Below are 16,026 nucleotides of genomic sequence, written 5' to 3'. Positions count from 1 at the left end.
AGAGGATAGATTTTACATTGGGCAAACACTGGCTAATCTATAAATGAATATTGTAAAAATAAACAATTGTATTCATTATGTTATTTTCACTATAGTTACTTTAATACTAACAATATTCATACAAATCTGTGCCAAAACGGGCATTTTAACTGCCACACATCTGAAGTTAAGAAACAATTGTTTTGTTCTGTCTTACTAGAGATGAAGTATATCCTGGAGCAGAGGCGGGCAGCTCTACGATCCTTTTATACCCTCGCCATGTCCCGCTACTTCCAGCCAGACCACCATGATGAGAAGAACCGTAAGTTTGATTTGCAGAAAGCACTAAATAAAAAAAAGTTATGAATTGTGTGTGTTCTAATTGATCTTGGAACAGTGTAAAGCTCAACACACACCATACAATCTTGGTTGTACAGATTTACCAATTCTATGTAATATAAGGGCCAACAGATTGAAAATACCTTGAATGATTGATTGGATAAGCTCTTATACTACATGAAAGCGGTAAGATTGAACAACCAAGATTGTATGGTGTGTGTTGAGCCTTACAGTGCCATTTAACCTTTTCCGCATTCTGTATCTACGCCCTTCCGGACTTTACTTCAGCACCAGGGAAGTAGATACCGCTTCTTACAAGCAATGCCGCTTGTTCTCGCCCCCACTCGCACAAGCACAATTTCATGTAAATTACATAAAAACCCTATTATAATTAATCCTGCAGGTGCTTTGCTTTCATAAAGCGCCCGTGATTTGCTAAGTTGCGGAAGTGCTGCGATTTCCTTGAGCGATTGCAATTCAGCTACTGTTGCCACTGATGCAATCAATCCGGTATCGCTCACAAAATGCTATTAGCAACACTGCTAGGGGGACAACCCCACAGGGATCCACTAACATAGTGCTTTGCCAATCGCCAGCGATCACCAATCACTGCCAAATTGCTCCTAGTGGTTCCCAGTATTCAGTTTTAAATCTTTTTATTAATACGTTTTTGGGTAGTCCCGTGTTATTCATAGTTTATAGAATACATCTAAAATGTTGCTGTTTAGGATAATTACATCTGGTCTCTCAGAATTTTACTTAAAGTGAACAAGAGACAAAGCACCCTCATGTATTTGACCATATATATCAATTACCATATATTACCATGTATTTTACCATATATATCAATTACCATATATTACCATGTATTTTACCATATATATCAATGTGAACACTCCTACCCTGCTCTCTGATCCTTCCTGCTCAGCCTGTTTGTTACCAGCTCTGATAAAATCCCCGTCTGAGCATTCAGTCTGGCTTTGCTCAGGAATCATTATAGCGGAGCCTGTCTTCTCTGATGTCTTTTTAAGCCCAATCCTGCCCCCTTCTGGCTCTGCTATAATGACTCAGCTCTTCCTTTTGTGTCCTACCTGATCATGCACCTCCATTACTGTAAACCCATGCTATGCATTTGAGTGAACCTAACTTGCCTACTCTCCATGCTCCATTCAGTGACTGACTAAGCATTACCTTGTACTCATACTGTGCTGTGTGATCTGGTTTTCTTGTATTCCTGTATTGTCATATGGGTGTATGTCACCCCTAAATATTGTCTGTAACCTAAATTAATGTCCAGCGCTGCGTAATATGTTGGCGCTTTATAAATACAAATAATAATAATAATATTGATTCCTGAGCAAAGCCAGACTGAATGCTCAGACGGGGATTTTATCAGGGCTGAAACAAGCAAGCTGAGCAGGAAGGATCAGAGAGCAGGGTAGGTGTTGTCTCTAAAGGTACATACACACGTCAGGTTTTTCCAAACAATTGGTCGTTTGGACGTCTGAACGACCGGTCATTTGAACATCAAATCGGGCGTGTGTACAAACGGTCGTTTAGCTGATAACACTGGATTTGACCGATTTGCCAAGCGGATCCGTCAAAACCAGTCTTATCAGCCGAACGACCGTTTGTACACACGCCCGATTTGCCATTCAAATGACCGGTTGTTCAGACGTCCAAACGACCAATTGTTTGGAAAAACCCGACGTGTGTATGTACCTTAACCTCCTTAGCGGTAACCCCGTGCTGGACACGGGGTAAGCCACTCAGGAGGATTTCTCAGGCCCTGCTGGGCCGATCTGCATCATTTTTATTTTTTTTTATACACGCAGCTAGCACTTTTCTAGCTGCGTGTTACTTACGATCGCCGCCGCCCCGCGCCAAATCGCCGCTACCCGCCGCATCAGAGGGTGCCCTACATGCTAAAAAAAAAAAAAAAAAAAAAGTGAAAAAAAACCCTCCTGCGGCCGCGCAGCCGCATTTATCATACCGCCAGGGAGGTTAATGTTCCCACTGATATATATGGTAAAATACATGAGGGTGCTTCGTCTCTGGTTCACTTTAAGGCTTTTCCCAATAGTTGCCTCTAGCCAGGCTTTCCTTTCCATGATTTTTTATTATTGATCTACTGTATGCACTGTATATAAAACCAACATCTTGTGTAGTGAATTACTCAAGCAAATGACTCGGACAAACTAGTATAGATAACACTTAATTAGCTTTTTATTTTATTGTGCATACAGATGATACAACACAGTATGTCCAGTGATGTAGACACTGGCGTAGCAATAGGGGATGCAGCGGTTGCGACTGCACCCAGGGCCCTTGGGCCAAAGGGGCCCCGAGGAGCCGTCCCTCAACTGCAGTATTAGCTCTTTATTGGCCATGTGCTGGTAGTGATCACCTCTATAGATGCTTTGAACAGTGGTAATGAGTAGCAAAATGTTCAGTTTTATTCCTGTGCGTGCATTATGTCTGATTTTATACAAGTGAGTATACTAATTTATTCCCTGGAGTTGTTCAGGCCTTGGTGCCCTACTATGTTATGTTTTATTTTTTTTCGCACTGTTAATTAGTTTCAGAAATATTTGGACTTCTATTATTTAGTAATGTAATGAAAGGTCACTAAACAGTAAGGACCCTTTCACACTGGCGTGGTGTGGCATTTTACCACAGCTTACCACTAGGGCAGTGATGGCTAACCTTGGCACTCCAGCTGTGACAAAACCACAAATTCCATCATGCCTCTGCCTCCCCGAGTTATGCTTAGAGCGGTCAGAGTATTGCAATGCCTCATGGGTCTTGTAGTTTCACCACAGCTTGAGTGCCAACGTTAGCCATCACTGCGCTAAGGCAATGAAAGTCTATGGAGTAGTTGACATTGGCGCCGGAAGTACCCTATCTAATGAAGCGCATACCTACGTTACCGTGCGGTGACCTGCGGCAGACCAGAAGTCATGCATGTCTATGGCGACGCTCATGTTTTTAAATGGACTGCCGCAGTTTTACGCTATGTGCAAAAGCGTATTTTGTCTTTACACGTCTGCGCACGTCATCAATTTGGCCACAGGAAATGAGGGCTAGATCGTTACTTCCTGTATGGCCTGCTGCCAGACGGGGACCACTGAGTATCAATGCGGTAATCCCCGAAGGCCTGTTTTTGTTGGTGCGGTGCGCACCACACTGCTATTGACAATTTGCAGTGTGGATTCAGCCTAATGCTGGGCATACACAGCGAGGTGCGCTGTTATCAATCGAGCCGCTGATTGCTCGATTGATAATATCCGACAGGTCCGATGACCTGCCGGATAGATTCCCCGCTCGATCCCCGCCGGCGGACAATAGTGGGGAATCGAGCGGCTGATAAGGAGCGCCGGCGGGGACAAGCGGGAATCGATCCGGCGGCTAATCGGCGGCCGTAACGACCCGTGTATGCCAGCGGGGACGCCGCAGGAGTCGATCCGGCGGCTAATCGCCCGCCGGATCGACCCGTGTATGCCCAGCATAATAGTTGCGTAAGTCATTACCTCTCTTACATACAGTGGTTGTAAATCAGCCTAGAGCTTATGAGGTGAATGAATTGTACAACTAGTTTCTGTGTAAAAACTAGCTCTTCACAGGAAGCCACACTTTAATGAGGACACATTATAGGTTTCCAGGAACTTGAGAGCTAGAGGAACATTGTTCTGATAGACATCTGATTTTGCCATACTAGCACATGCAATTATATCCATTTAAGAAGGTGGTTAATATAGCATTAGAACAAGTCAACAATATGTCATGGGTTACACGGTAATTCCAAAAGCAGAAAATCCCACCCACCCCCAAACTTAAACGGCCAGTAGGGGAGGTGAAAAGGAATTTAAAAATAAATATGACTACAGTAATTCAACTCAAGCGATCCTGTATTGATAACAAAAGAATCCGAATAATTTATTTCAAACGGGGGAGTTGTACCTGGAATTGCTTTTGGTTTTGGCCCATACAGGTTCTGGCAGGAGGGGGGTTGGATGGTGAAGAGTAAGGGGAGAAAATGTCCGAAAGCCAAGAGCTTAGGCTGCCATACTACAGCACCACCAGGCGCACTTGGCAATCTTTTATCCCTAAGGAGACCTGGAGGGTGGGTGACAGAGGAAGGCAACGGTTCATATGCAAAGGCTCAGTTCTTCATGAAAGAAACCGGCAGTGATGGCTAATGCTGGTAAGCATCCTGATTCTTGAGGATAGCTCAAGGGCCTTGGATGGTAGCAGGGGTAGTAGTGGATCTATTTGTTGCAGAGCTGGCAGCAGAGTAGCTGACATATAGGTGTGAGTCTTATAAGTACATTTTCCCACTGATGCCATTTCCTCCTCGAGTCACTCACGTCTTCTGTGCTTTTCACCCCTCCCCTTGACATCATGGTCCTCAGGAGGGGCAAAGAGCCCCGCATTTCCAGCAGATGCTGGAAGCTTGAGGTGTAGTAGGAAGACCACACTGGTGGGTGGGGTATGTAACTATGATACAGCCGCCAAAGTGAACTTACTGAACTAGTAAGCAGTGTATCTGTGCACGCCTTATCTTTGGCACTTGCTGTGGGATTAAAGGCATTGATCATTCTGAATGATGTCACTTTCTGCAGGGTCTTGGTTTAGGTCTGTGGCTGTGGTATCTGGCAACATCTCTGTAATTGTAAAGTAGTTGTTACGTGGGTGTGCGCATCTCCAGCTCAGCAACACTTGGTGTTTTTAGTGGCCATTCTTTAAAGGAATACTATCGATGTATGCATTTATTTTTAAATGCTGTATGTTGTAGCACACATTAGGACAAGTACTAGGAGCAATTTGATTCCTCACACAGCTGTTCCTCTCAGCTGTAAAATCCTCCGTCAGTTTTGGCCGTCAGTGTTTGATACAAATGTATCTATATGCTGAGGGCTCCCAGAGGGCTAAGCCCATGTCTGCACAGGGGAGTTGCTATCAACTCCTCAGTTTATAGTTTAATTATCACCTTGCTGAAAGAATCTTATTGATATGGTGGTAAGGGGTTAAAGATTCTAGCAATGTGTGTTTATTATCTTTGCTTCTCTTGACTGATAAAGATACTAATAATGCTAATTGTAAACAGTGGTCTGCCCCTCTCAGCAGCTTGTAAAGTGGATGCAGCCTGGAGTGAATCACCACAAGCAGGCAGCCAGACTGAGTGTAAACACAGACTATTGTTTATAGCTAGTTATATTCCAGCAATATTCCAGCTCATTTAGTTACCTGTTACCACCTCAGATCAGCCTATTTCTCCTCATGTCTCCTGCATGCTGTGAGTGACACAGTGAAATATATTTGTGAGCTGTGTGACAGAGTAACCAAGCAGCTCAGGGTGACCCAAACTACTATGAGCTGTGTGAGAAATGCATTTTTAAGCAGGGATAGCAAGAGAGAGACCTGGGTGAATAAATAAAGTGCCCCTAGCACTAGTGGTAATGTGTACACTAATATACAGTATTAAAAAAAAAAGTCGTTTCAATCGATAGTACTCCTTTAATTGCAGTCTTAGTGTTGGTTCTAGATATTGTTGCATAGACCTGTTATGCCCTGATAAAGGGACATATGAGTGCCGAAACGTCAGGCTTTCATCTGCAACACTTAAACTTTACACCGGGAGTGCTGGCCTTCTCTGTTTATTTCCTATAGACTTAAAGTGTACCAGAGATGACATGATGATAGGCGTGTATATACAGTGGCAAGCATACAGACACATAGGCTGTGCTCCTTTTCTGTTTTCCCTACCTAAAAAAAGGTATGGAACTGACAGTTTTTCTCCAGTCTAGACCCAGTCAGGCTCACTGATAACACATTACAGCTATAAACAGGGGTGTAATTAGAAATCACTGAGCCCCCCCTACAAAACTTTGGATGGGGCTCCCCCTCCTCACTTTTTGCACAGGTAAACTGAGAACCAATGGTATTCAATTGGCTAGTGCACACTTGAATGTGTTTCCCCATGCAGATAAAAAACAGCAGTGAAGCACTGCACACATTTTCTCTATCAATTACATTAGCTTCTGTGATAAAACGTTCATGTTTTCACACATACAGACACACAAAATACATACAGAATACCGACAGACGAGCGTGTGCCCAGCCTCAGCTTATTACACTCACTCTGTCCATCTCTGATGGAGCAAAACTGGCTCTGCAGACTCCAGCATCACTACAGTACAGAGCACATGGGGAGGTCGAGAGAGGTTGGGGCAGGGTGCTGTACACAAGAGCCTGCTGCACACTGAATAGGGGCTGTCTGGAAATTTTTCTCTACAAAACTTTGTATAATTCCTTAATAGTGGCTGAGCAGACACAGTCATTAGAACAATTGTGCAGAGAGCAGAAAGCTTTTCCTCTCTGTGCCCTTAGTTGTCAGTCTCTCAGGACAAGGAAAAGAAACCTCTCCCCCCATGGGGCCCCCTGCAGATGCATCCCTTGCAGGGTCTATTGTTACGCCCCTGGCTATAAAACAACTTTCCTAAGCAGATAACTGGGCCTCTGACTGCAAGGAAAATATGAAAAGGTCAATAGCTCATGTATTTTCACTCTGGGACGCCTGAGACACTGCAATTGTGCAGAGACTATAAAACATTAAATCTGCTTTGTAAATGTTTTTACATAAAATAAAATCTTGATATATCTAAAAAAAAAGTCATTTATTTGGGGGTAGGAGGACGGATCCAATTGTTTATCTCATTAGTTTATTTTCATCTCGAACAAATCAAGTGCTCTGGATATGTGGCCTGAGCACCCCTTATAAAACCTTGGCTTATATCAAGGGTGTGTTGGAAGCACCAACTTTCTCTTTTTCGTCAACTAGGGACTACCTGCATACTATATTGTTGTTGTTTTTTTATTTAAAGGACAACTGTAACGAGGGATATGGAAGCTGCCATATTTATTTCCTTTTGACCAATACCAGTTGCCTGGCTATCCTGCTGATCCTCTCCCTGTAATACTTTTAGCCATAGATCCTGAACAAGCATGCAGCAGATCAGGTGTTTCTGACATTATTGTCAGATCTGACAAGATTAGCTGCATGCTTGTTTCTGCTGTTATTTAGACACTGCTGCAGACAAATAGATCAGCAGGGCTGCCAGGCAACTGGTACAGTTTAAAAAGAAATAACAATGGCAGTCTCCTTATTCTTCTCACTTCAGTTGCCCTTTAACTTCAGCCATGTTCACAGTGTAATTTCCATTGTATTTTAAAACACGAATGAGTTATAAAATATTCTGATTTCATGCTGACTCAGTGCATTACAGTCCAGGTAAATCATTTCTGACATTGCTTGTACCTTAATGATCTTTTTCGTGGAAACACTTTCTTGGAAAGAAACAGGAATAGGTTAAATTCAGTTTAAGGGCAAGATACTTATTGTAATGAGGCATAAATACCTTTTGATAAATACATGCGCCACCCAAAATTGAACAAAAAAATCACAAACGCCTAAAACAAGTTTATTGATTACCAGATAAAGCAAGATGATTATGAACTTGCAAATCAACAAATATGCTAGACCAAAAATAGCATAAAATAAGAAGTTAGGGATGCAGCACTAGCATGACACGTTTGTAGTACACTCTGCAGTACAGATCCATGCAAGGTGGCAGTGTCTGACTAAACTCCAGTCACAATCCAGCTGAACAAAGGATGGAACTATTCACTAAGCTTAACTCCTGTCTTTAATAACTCTTCTGAGCTGTTTTACAGTTATCACCATGGGGATATAATTGTGATAACTGTAAAACCGCTCAGAAGAGTTATTAAAGACAGGAGTTAAAGGGATACTGTAGGGGGGTCGGGGGAAAATTAGCTGAATTTACCCGGGGCTTCTAATGGTCCCCCGCTGACATCCTGTGCCCGCGCAGCCGCTCACCGATGCTCCGGCCCCGCCTCCGGTTCACTTCTGGAATTTCTGACTTTAAAGTCAGAAAACCACTGCGCCTGCGTTGCCGTGTCCTCGATCCCGCTGATGTCATAAAGAGCGCACGCCCAGTATGGTCTGTGTCTGCGCAGTACACTCCTGGTGACATCAGCGGGAGCGAGGACACGGCAACGCAGGCGCAGTGGTTTTCTGACTTTAAAGTCAGAAATTCCAGAAGTGAACCGGAGGCGGGGCCGGAGCATTGGGGAGTGGCTGCACGGGCACAGTATGTCTGCGGGGGACTATTAGAAGCCCCGGGTAAGTTCAGCTCATTTTCCCCCGACCCCCCCCCTACAGTATCCCTTTAAGCTTAGTGAATTGAGGCCTATGTAACCTCATTCAACACCTAGGCTGGCAACCATGACCGCCAATCTTTTATATTTATTATTATTTAATTATTTTGGACCATAAAGGTGGCCATACACAGATAGACTAGCAGCAGATTCGACCATGAGATAGATTTCTGTCAGATGCCTGTCACGTCCAATCTGACAGGAAACTATCTGATGTGTGCCACACACTAGGAACAGATTTCCAATAGATTTCACAATGAAATCTATTGGAAATCAATCTAAATGCATTATTGGACCATTAGATCCATTGCAACTCTATGGGCCATCGATCTGCTACCAGCAGCAGATTGACCAACATTTTCCATCCTGTCCGATCAAATCGATCAAATTGATCGAATGTGCAATTTGATAGAATTGATTTCTCAATCGATCGATGGCTGAAATCGACCAGTGTATGGGCCCCTTAAAGAGTAACTGTCAGTCCCAAAAATGAAATTTAAATCTCTTTGGCAATGTTTTATTTACTTTTTAAGGGAGCCAAAAAGGCAATGCGGAAGTTAAAAATCAATCTAATTTTTTTACTATGTAGCCTTTTCCCCAGGACGCAAAGCCGCATAACAGATACTGCTGAGCATGCAGAGGATGCCCCTGTCTGCCCGACCCCCCCTCTTCCCCCCCCCCCCCCCAGGACCAGGTGCCGATATATTCTCACCCCAAACAGCTGACACGGAGAGAGAGCGGGAGCGGAGTACATCTACACACTTCCAGCGCCGCCACCGCAGAGCAGCCGCCGCCGTGCATCTCTCTCCTGCTCGTGATTCTCTCACATGTAAATTGGCGGCGGCTGCTCTGCGGTGGCGGCGCTGGAAGTGTGTAGATGTACTCCGCTCCCGCTCTCTCTCCGTGTCAGCTGTTTGGGGTGAGAATATATCGGCACCTGGTCCTGGGGGGTGAGGGGGGTCGGGCAGACAGGGGCATGCTCTGCATGCTCAGCAGTATCTGTTATGCGGCTTTGCGTCCTGGGGAAAAGGCTACATAGTAAAAAAATTAGATTGATTTTTAACTTCTGCATTGCCTTTTTGGCTCCCTTAAAAAGTAAATAAAACATTGCCAAAGAGATTTAAATTTCATTTTTGGGGCTGACAGTTACTCTTTAAGACACACTTTTTCTCTTTGGTGCCTGGTGACCTCCACATAAACATTTCCGTGGCCTTCAGCTAATCTAATTTGATGGCAAATGCAGAGTAAAGGGGCCCATACACTGGTCGATTTCAGCCATCGATCGATCGATTGTATAGAATCGATCGGAAATGGATTCTTTCAAATCAGCAAATCGATCGATTTGCAGCCAATTTCGATTGATTTGATCTATCTGACAGGATGGAAAATCTATGTAGATCTGCAGCTGGCAGCAGATCAATGGCCCATAGAGTTGCATTAGATCTAATGTTCCAATAATGCATTTAGATCGATTTTCAATAGATTTTATTGTGAAATCTATTGGAAATCTGTTCCTAGTGTGTGGCACTCATCAGATAGATTCCTGTCAGATTGAACTTGACAGGCATCTGACAGAAATCTATCTGATGGTCGAATCTGCTGCAAATCTATAAGTGTATGGCCACCTTAAGTGTACTGGCATATCGGAAATATACAGCCAGGTGCCCCCGCTCCCACATAGAAACCCCCGCTATCGAGTAAAAATAATCCCTGCGGCAAATGCAGAATTATCTGCAGCGTAAGCCCTTACCCATCTCCCCCCGCCATGGTCCAAGTCCTCCTGAAGTCTTCCCCGTCTTATCTTCTTGTATCGCCCCTAGCGACCTCTCTCTGCGTTACCTCGGCACATGTGACCACGAGGCCTTGCTATCTTTGGGTAAAATTGTTTTCAAAGAATTGTTCCATTTTATAGGAATTTTAAAAGAAAAAGTGGAAGTGATTGCAGAAAATAAACTTTTTCTCATTTCTAATTTTCATCTGCAAGTGCCAAAATATATTCTTTGGCTTTTTCCAATTAAAATGATGCCACACATTCAATATTTCATTTTTCTTTGGGCATATAGCAGACTATTATTTATCCCCATGTGCTCTTTTGATTTTTAGCATGCCATTTAGTTTTATAGTGTAATTCTTAATTCAAAGTCCTAAATGTGTCTGAACAGCAAAGAAGTGCCACAAGTGACACCATTTTGAAAAGTAGACGTCTAGGGGTAATCGATGATGGGTATTTTGTTTAGCACATTTTGTTTATTTCTTATTTGTTACATTACCTTGCTTCTAATTAATAATTCTGTAATGTGTACTTATGACCACTTGTCACTAGGGGGCAGTGCGAGACAATAACAGAGGACTTGCTTTCAGTTTCTATTTTTTTGCTAGCAGAGAGACATCAAAGAATTCCAAGAATTTACAACATAAAGAGTCCTGCTGACTGAGGTCACTTATCTCACGGAGATAACTGTATTGAAGCTGCAGGTGCAGTCACACAACCGCTAATTTACAAACCTCTCAGCATCTCTGATAATAGGTTTGACCCAGGTGAGGGTTGCAAATCCTAACCATACAAGCTGTTTTTTTTTCTTTTCTTCTATGAATCCAGGCCAGGTTGGCTGAATCACAAGACATGCTTGGAGGTCTCTGTTACTTAATCTGTATTCAGTAATGGTTTTGTTTCTTCAGTTCAGTTTTTGTGATTGTTTCTTAAAGCAGCAGCGACAGCCATACTATCCCAGGAAAAAAGCCTATATAGGTACATTTTATATAGTACATAAAGAGAGAACTGTTCAGGCATTTTCCATTTTTACAACCTCTGACTGAAGCCAATCCTGATGTCATTTCCTCCCCTTACTCCTTTTTTTTTTTTTTTTTTGTTCATAGAAACTGCACGGTCATATCTAGCTTGCTTTGTAAACCTGAGTGAGCACAGCATATATTGTATTTCAGCAGCTTCTGCAGAGGGCTGAGATGTATTTCCCTTTTCAGCCCCATATCACACTGAACTGCTCTCAGTCAATTAGTGAGGAGCAGAAATGTGGAAGGGCAGATAACAAGCTTCCTTCTTCCCAGCAATGTAACAGAAAGGAGTCAGGCTGACTGAGATGAGATTCATTACAGCAGAAACAATTATGGTTATATTGGAATGCTTGAAATGCAGACTGAATAATAAACACAGAGCAAGTGGGTAAATGGAATTTGTTTTTGTGGCTGATAATCCCGCTTTAACCCTCCTCTCTTGTCTACAGCCCAATATGAAGAGTCCTTTCCAATGGGATTCAGCCACCAGGCTCATCAGTGCTACACGGTCTCCAGCTCCCACAAGTGCTACGCTGTGAAGACAGAACTGCACCTCCTCTTCCTTCTCTTCAAGCCGGATGTGCCTACGTTTGGCATGCGGGCGATAGCTAATAAAACCGCTCCGGTGTTTACCAAAGACTTTCCATTCTGACAAATGTTCGCATCACAGTCACCCGTCCGCATCAAGCGACATTGAAGTGTTTGCTGGTCAGAAGAAGCTGTTTACATAATTCACGCATTGTGCAAAGACACCTGTGTGCTGTCTGCCGGCATCTACAACTCCACTTTCCATATGTATTTAAGCTGTATGATGAAAATGTAATAGCAGAGGTCACCGAGCTCATAGAACGCAGGTGCACATAATGCATGAACCCATTGCCAGCACAGATAATGGAAGGGATGGTGCCAGTGATGGGAGAATAGCAACAGGCAACCACATCTTAGATGGAAGTTCCACACCTGCGAAGAAGGTCAATTCTGTGTCTACAGGAGATGAGTCACATGATCACCATTCATTTCCAACTAGGGGAGAACAGTGCATGAAGGATCCACTTTCACAAAGTAAAAAAATAGACTTCTCCCAGGACAGCTGTATGCACTTCAAGGATTTTAGTAAAGATTGCCGAAACAGTTTAAAGCCAACCTAAACTGAAAATTAAAAGTCAAAATTAACATACACACGGCATACTTACCTCCTATGTAGTCTACTCCTCCATCTCTTTCTCCTCTCCTGCGTCCTGTTTGTCCACTGTGATCAATGGAATTCTCCCTCCTCCATTTTAAAAATGGCGATGATCCCATAACAGCTTCCTGGTCAGCACACTGTTATGCTGGAAAATTGACCACTTGAGCCATAGGGAAAAATGGATATTCCCTTGCACATCAGTTGTCCTTTCAGTTATAACTGACAGCAACTGATATATTTCAGTTCTGACAAAATCGTTGTTAGATGAAAATGGTGAACTGACGGCGAGGTAAGTATGTAATATTCATTTGCAGGTACACCATGTGTTTATTTTAAATCATTTTACTTGGTTAAGGTTCTCTCTAACTCTGTGTTGCTGTGTGTCTTTTTCTGCTAGAAACATCGGTGGCTGCCCTCAGGTCCTGTAAGGAATTAGCAATGGGGTTTATCTGCACATGGGTTGTGAACAAACATTTTGGTTTCGAGTGCCCCTCTAGATGGGAATGAAAACACTGTTATATAAATGAAGCATTTGCTGCAGAAAACCCGAGAGGTGGTGTCTATATATGTATTGTGTAGTGTATGTATCAATCATAGTCTAGGGTCAATTTAGAGGGAAGCCAATTAACTTATCTGTATGTCTTTGGGGACGTGGGAGGAAACCGGAGTGCCCGGAGGAAACCCGCGCAGACACGGGGAGAACATACAAACTCCTTACAGATGTTGACCTGGCTGGGATTCGAACCGGGGACCCAGCACTGCAAGGCGAGAGCGCTAACCACTACGCCACCGTTTGCTTTAAGCTAGGGATGCGAAGATGACAATCTCTGGGGATGTTCTGTCCTCCATATGGTGGCCTGTTGTCATGGTTGCCAAAAAGACAAAATTTGAATCATTTGGCATGTCTAAAAACTAAAACTTGTCCTTTTATTTATGTCTGTAGCTTTTAATGTCATTAAAGGACCACTATCACAAAACGTGTGATACATACGTGGAATACATACATATACCGGTAAAATGTACAATTGCCCCAGGGTGAAATTCACTATGTTTCTTTTTTATTTTTATTTTCTATGTTTCTGTCTCTTACAGTAAATAATAAAAACCTGACAGGTTTTGGGCTAGTCCATCCCACCATGGAGAATTCTCATGATTTTCTTTATTTTTAAAAGTGCTTACTGAATGGCATTTGCTCGAACCTAATGCCAAAATAGTGTCCAAACCACTTGCAAGGCTGGCCAGCATTTTTGTGTAGATACTTTTCAATGGCTGCTTTTATACTCCCCCATAGGGAGATGGACTAGTCCTACACCTGTCAGATTTTTACTACCTACTGTAAGCGACAGTACTATAGGAAAAACATTTTATTGTACATTTTACTCCAGGAGACATGTATGATACATGTACAGCATTTTACAGTTTTCAAAAGTGGTCCGTTAAAATACAATGACTTTTGTATCCATGATAACTTACAATTGCTTAAGCTGGCCACTAACTGTCCAATTTCTAGCGAAAAATCGTTCGAGCGATCAGAAATTCTGATCGGATTGGTTGTAAATAATCTCCATTGGTGGACACAATCGATTATGAACGAGTGATAAAAATGTCGCCCGAATGAATTTTCGTCGACCGAAAATTTGGATTTTCTTGATGGTCGTGATAGATAGGAAGCAAAGATTGGTTAGTTGATGGTGTAGTGAACAATTTTTTTCGTCCGATCAGAAATTCTGATCGCTCGAACGATTTTTCGCTAGAAATTGGACCATTAGTGGCCAGCTTTAACCTTATCATTGACCATTACCTTAACTGTAACCTCATTTAACACCCTCAAAGTAGCAATGCTTGCCTTTCAGCATTGGAATTTTGAAAGCGAGTAATCGTGTTCCAAAGTAAACGCAACAGTTAGATGGCGGTTATCAGCTGTGTCGTGACTCCTAAAATATTGAGTCATTACTATGGCAGAAACCAGTGACTCCGTCTTTTGTGGTTGCCTCCATACATTAAAAAAGGGTGCAGGGAATTGCCACTAGTAGAGTATTGTTAAAATTGGCCATATTCTACCACTGAATTCCAATAGTAAAAAATTGGTAATCCTTACCGATATTTTATTATGACTAAACCTAACCCTAATCTCACACAGAACCCTCCCTCTACCGATGCCTAACACAGAAGCATCCCTCCAACTAACCCTTAAACCCCCCTGATGGCGCCTAACCCCTTTAAAGGAACCCTGAACAGACCAAAAAATGAAATCTGAACATACCTGTGGCTTCCTCCAGCCCCCCGTAATCCACGAAGGTCCCTCGGTGTCCTCTAGGACCCACCTTTCTCCTGCTAGCGTCTGCGGTAGCGTGCAACTTCGTCAGGAGTCGTGTGCAACTGTGCATGCCCAGCCCGTCCATGCGCCACGTCACCATAGGCGTCCTGCATGTGTGTAGTTCTCAAAAGAATGAACCGAGCTTGCTCAGAATGTTTTTACTGTGAGGGTCATGTCATCGAGGCAATAGCGCGGGTGGGCCTCGCAAGACTCCAGGCAGCCAAATTTCCCTTCTTTCCCGCTAATTGCAGCTTTTATAATGGGCCGCTATGGTGTCGCTCTTTTTTTCTGCTGAAGCTCCGGCACACTTTTTTTTCTGGTTTTAAATAACCTTACATTTTCATGAATATCTTGAAACTGAGGACGCAGGCCAGGAGTGGATACCATTGTGGATATAGGTATATACTCGGATTTCCTTTACAATACAGTAACATTTCTATAGTGCTTTTCTCCCATAGGACTCAAAGCGCTTAGGCTCTCTCAGATTCAGTAATTGGTAGTAGGATGAAGTATTCACACAACAAAAGTTATATTTCTGCAAATGCCAAACTGAACAGGTGGGTTTTCAGTCTGGATTTAAACACGGCCAGGGATGAAGCTGTCCTGATCTGTTGAGGTAGGGAGTTCCAAAACGTAGGGGCAGCATGACAGAAGGCTCTGGGACCAAAAGTTTCCAAGTGGACTCTGGGTATGACTAGATTATTAGAACCTGTGGATCTGAGAATGCGGGGATTGCTACGCAGCTGCAACATATCTTTCATGTATCCAGGGCCCAGATTATTCAGGGATTTGAATGTCAGTAGGCCAATCTTAAATAGGACCCTCCCTTCTATAGGTAGCCAGTGAAGGGAGTGCAGGACTGGCGTTATGTGGCAGTGACGGGGTTGGTTGGTTAGCAGTCTGGCAGCAGTATTCTGTATCAGCTGTAGACGGTACAAGGCCTTTTTTGGAAGGTCAGTGTAGAGAGCATTACAGTAGTTCAGTCGGGATGTGATGAAGGCGTGGACTAAGGTTGGCAGATCTTTTTGGGGGATGAGGTGCTTGATTTTTGCAATGTTTAGAGGCACTGTAGTGAAAATAACAAAATAAAGTTGCTTATTGTTCTCCATATTTATTTATAGCTCATTTAGTCAGTATTTGCCCATTGGCAAATCTTTTCTCTACATGATTT

General features: G+C 43.1%; 1 protein-coding gene across 1 annotated transcript in view; it reads left to right on the top strand.

Moving 5' to 3' along the window:
* The window catches only part of FUZ (fuzzy planar cell polarity protein), a 63,665-nt gene extending 51,136 nt beyond the window's left edge, over positions 1-12,529 (top strand). The window contains exons 10-11 of the mRNA XM_068241352.1: positions 200-301; positions 11,802-12,529. Coding sequence (XP_068097453.1) covers positions 200-301; positions 11,802-12,004 — 305 coding nt within the window. The 3' untranslated portion in view covers positions 12,005-12,529. The remainder of the gene's footprint in view (positions 1-199; positions 302-11,801) is intronic.
* Positions 12,530-16,026: the final 3,497 nt, after the last annotated feature.

Source organism: Hyperolius riggenbachi, chromosome 6 (assembly GCF_040937935.1).
Source record: "Hyperolius riggenbachi isolate aHypRig1 chromosome 6, aHypRig1.pri, whole genome shotgun sequence".
NCBI lineage: Eukaryota > Metazoa > Chordata > Amphibia > Anura > Hyperoliidae > Hyperolius > Hyperolius riggenbachi.
Note: the sequence above shows the minus strand (reverse complement) of the source record. Positions and strands in the feature narration are given on the sequence as shown.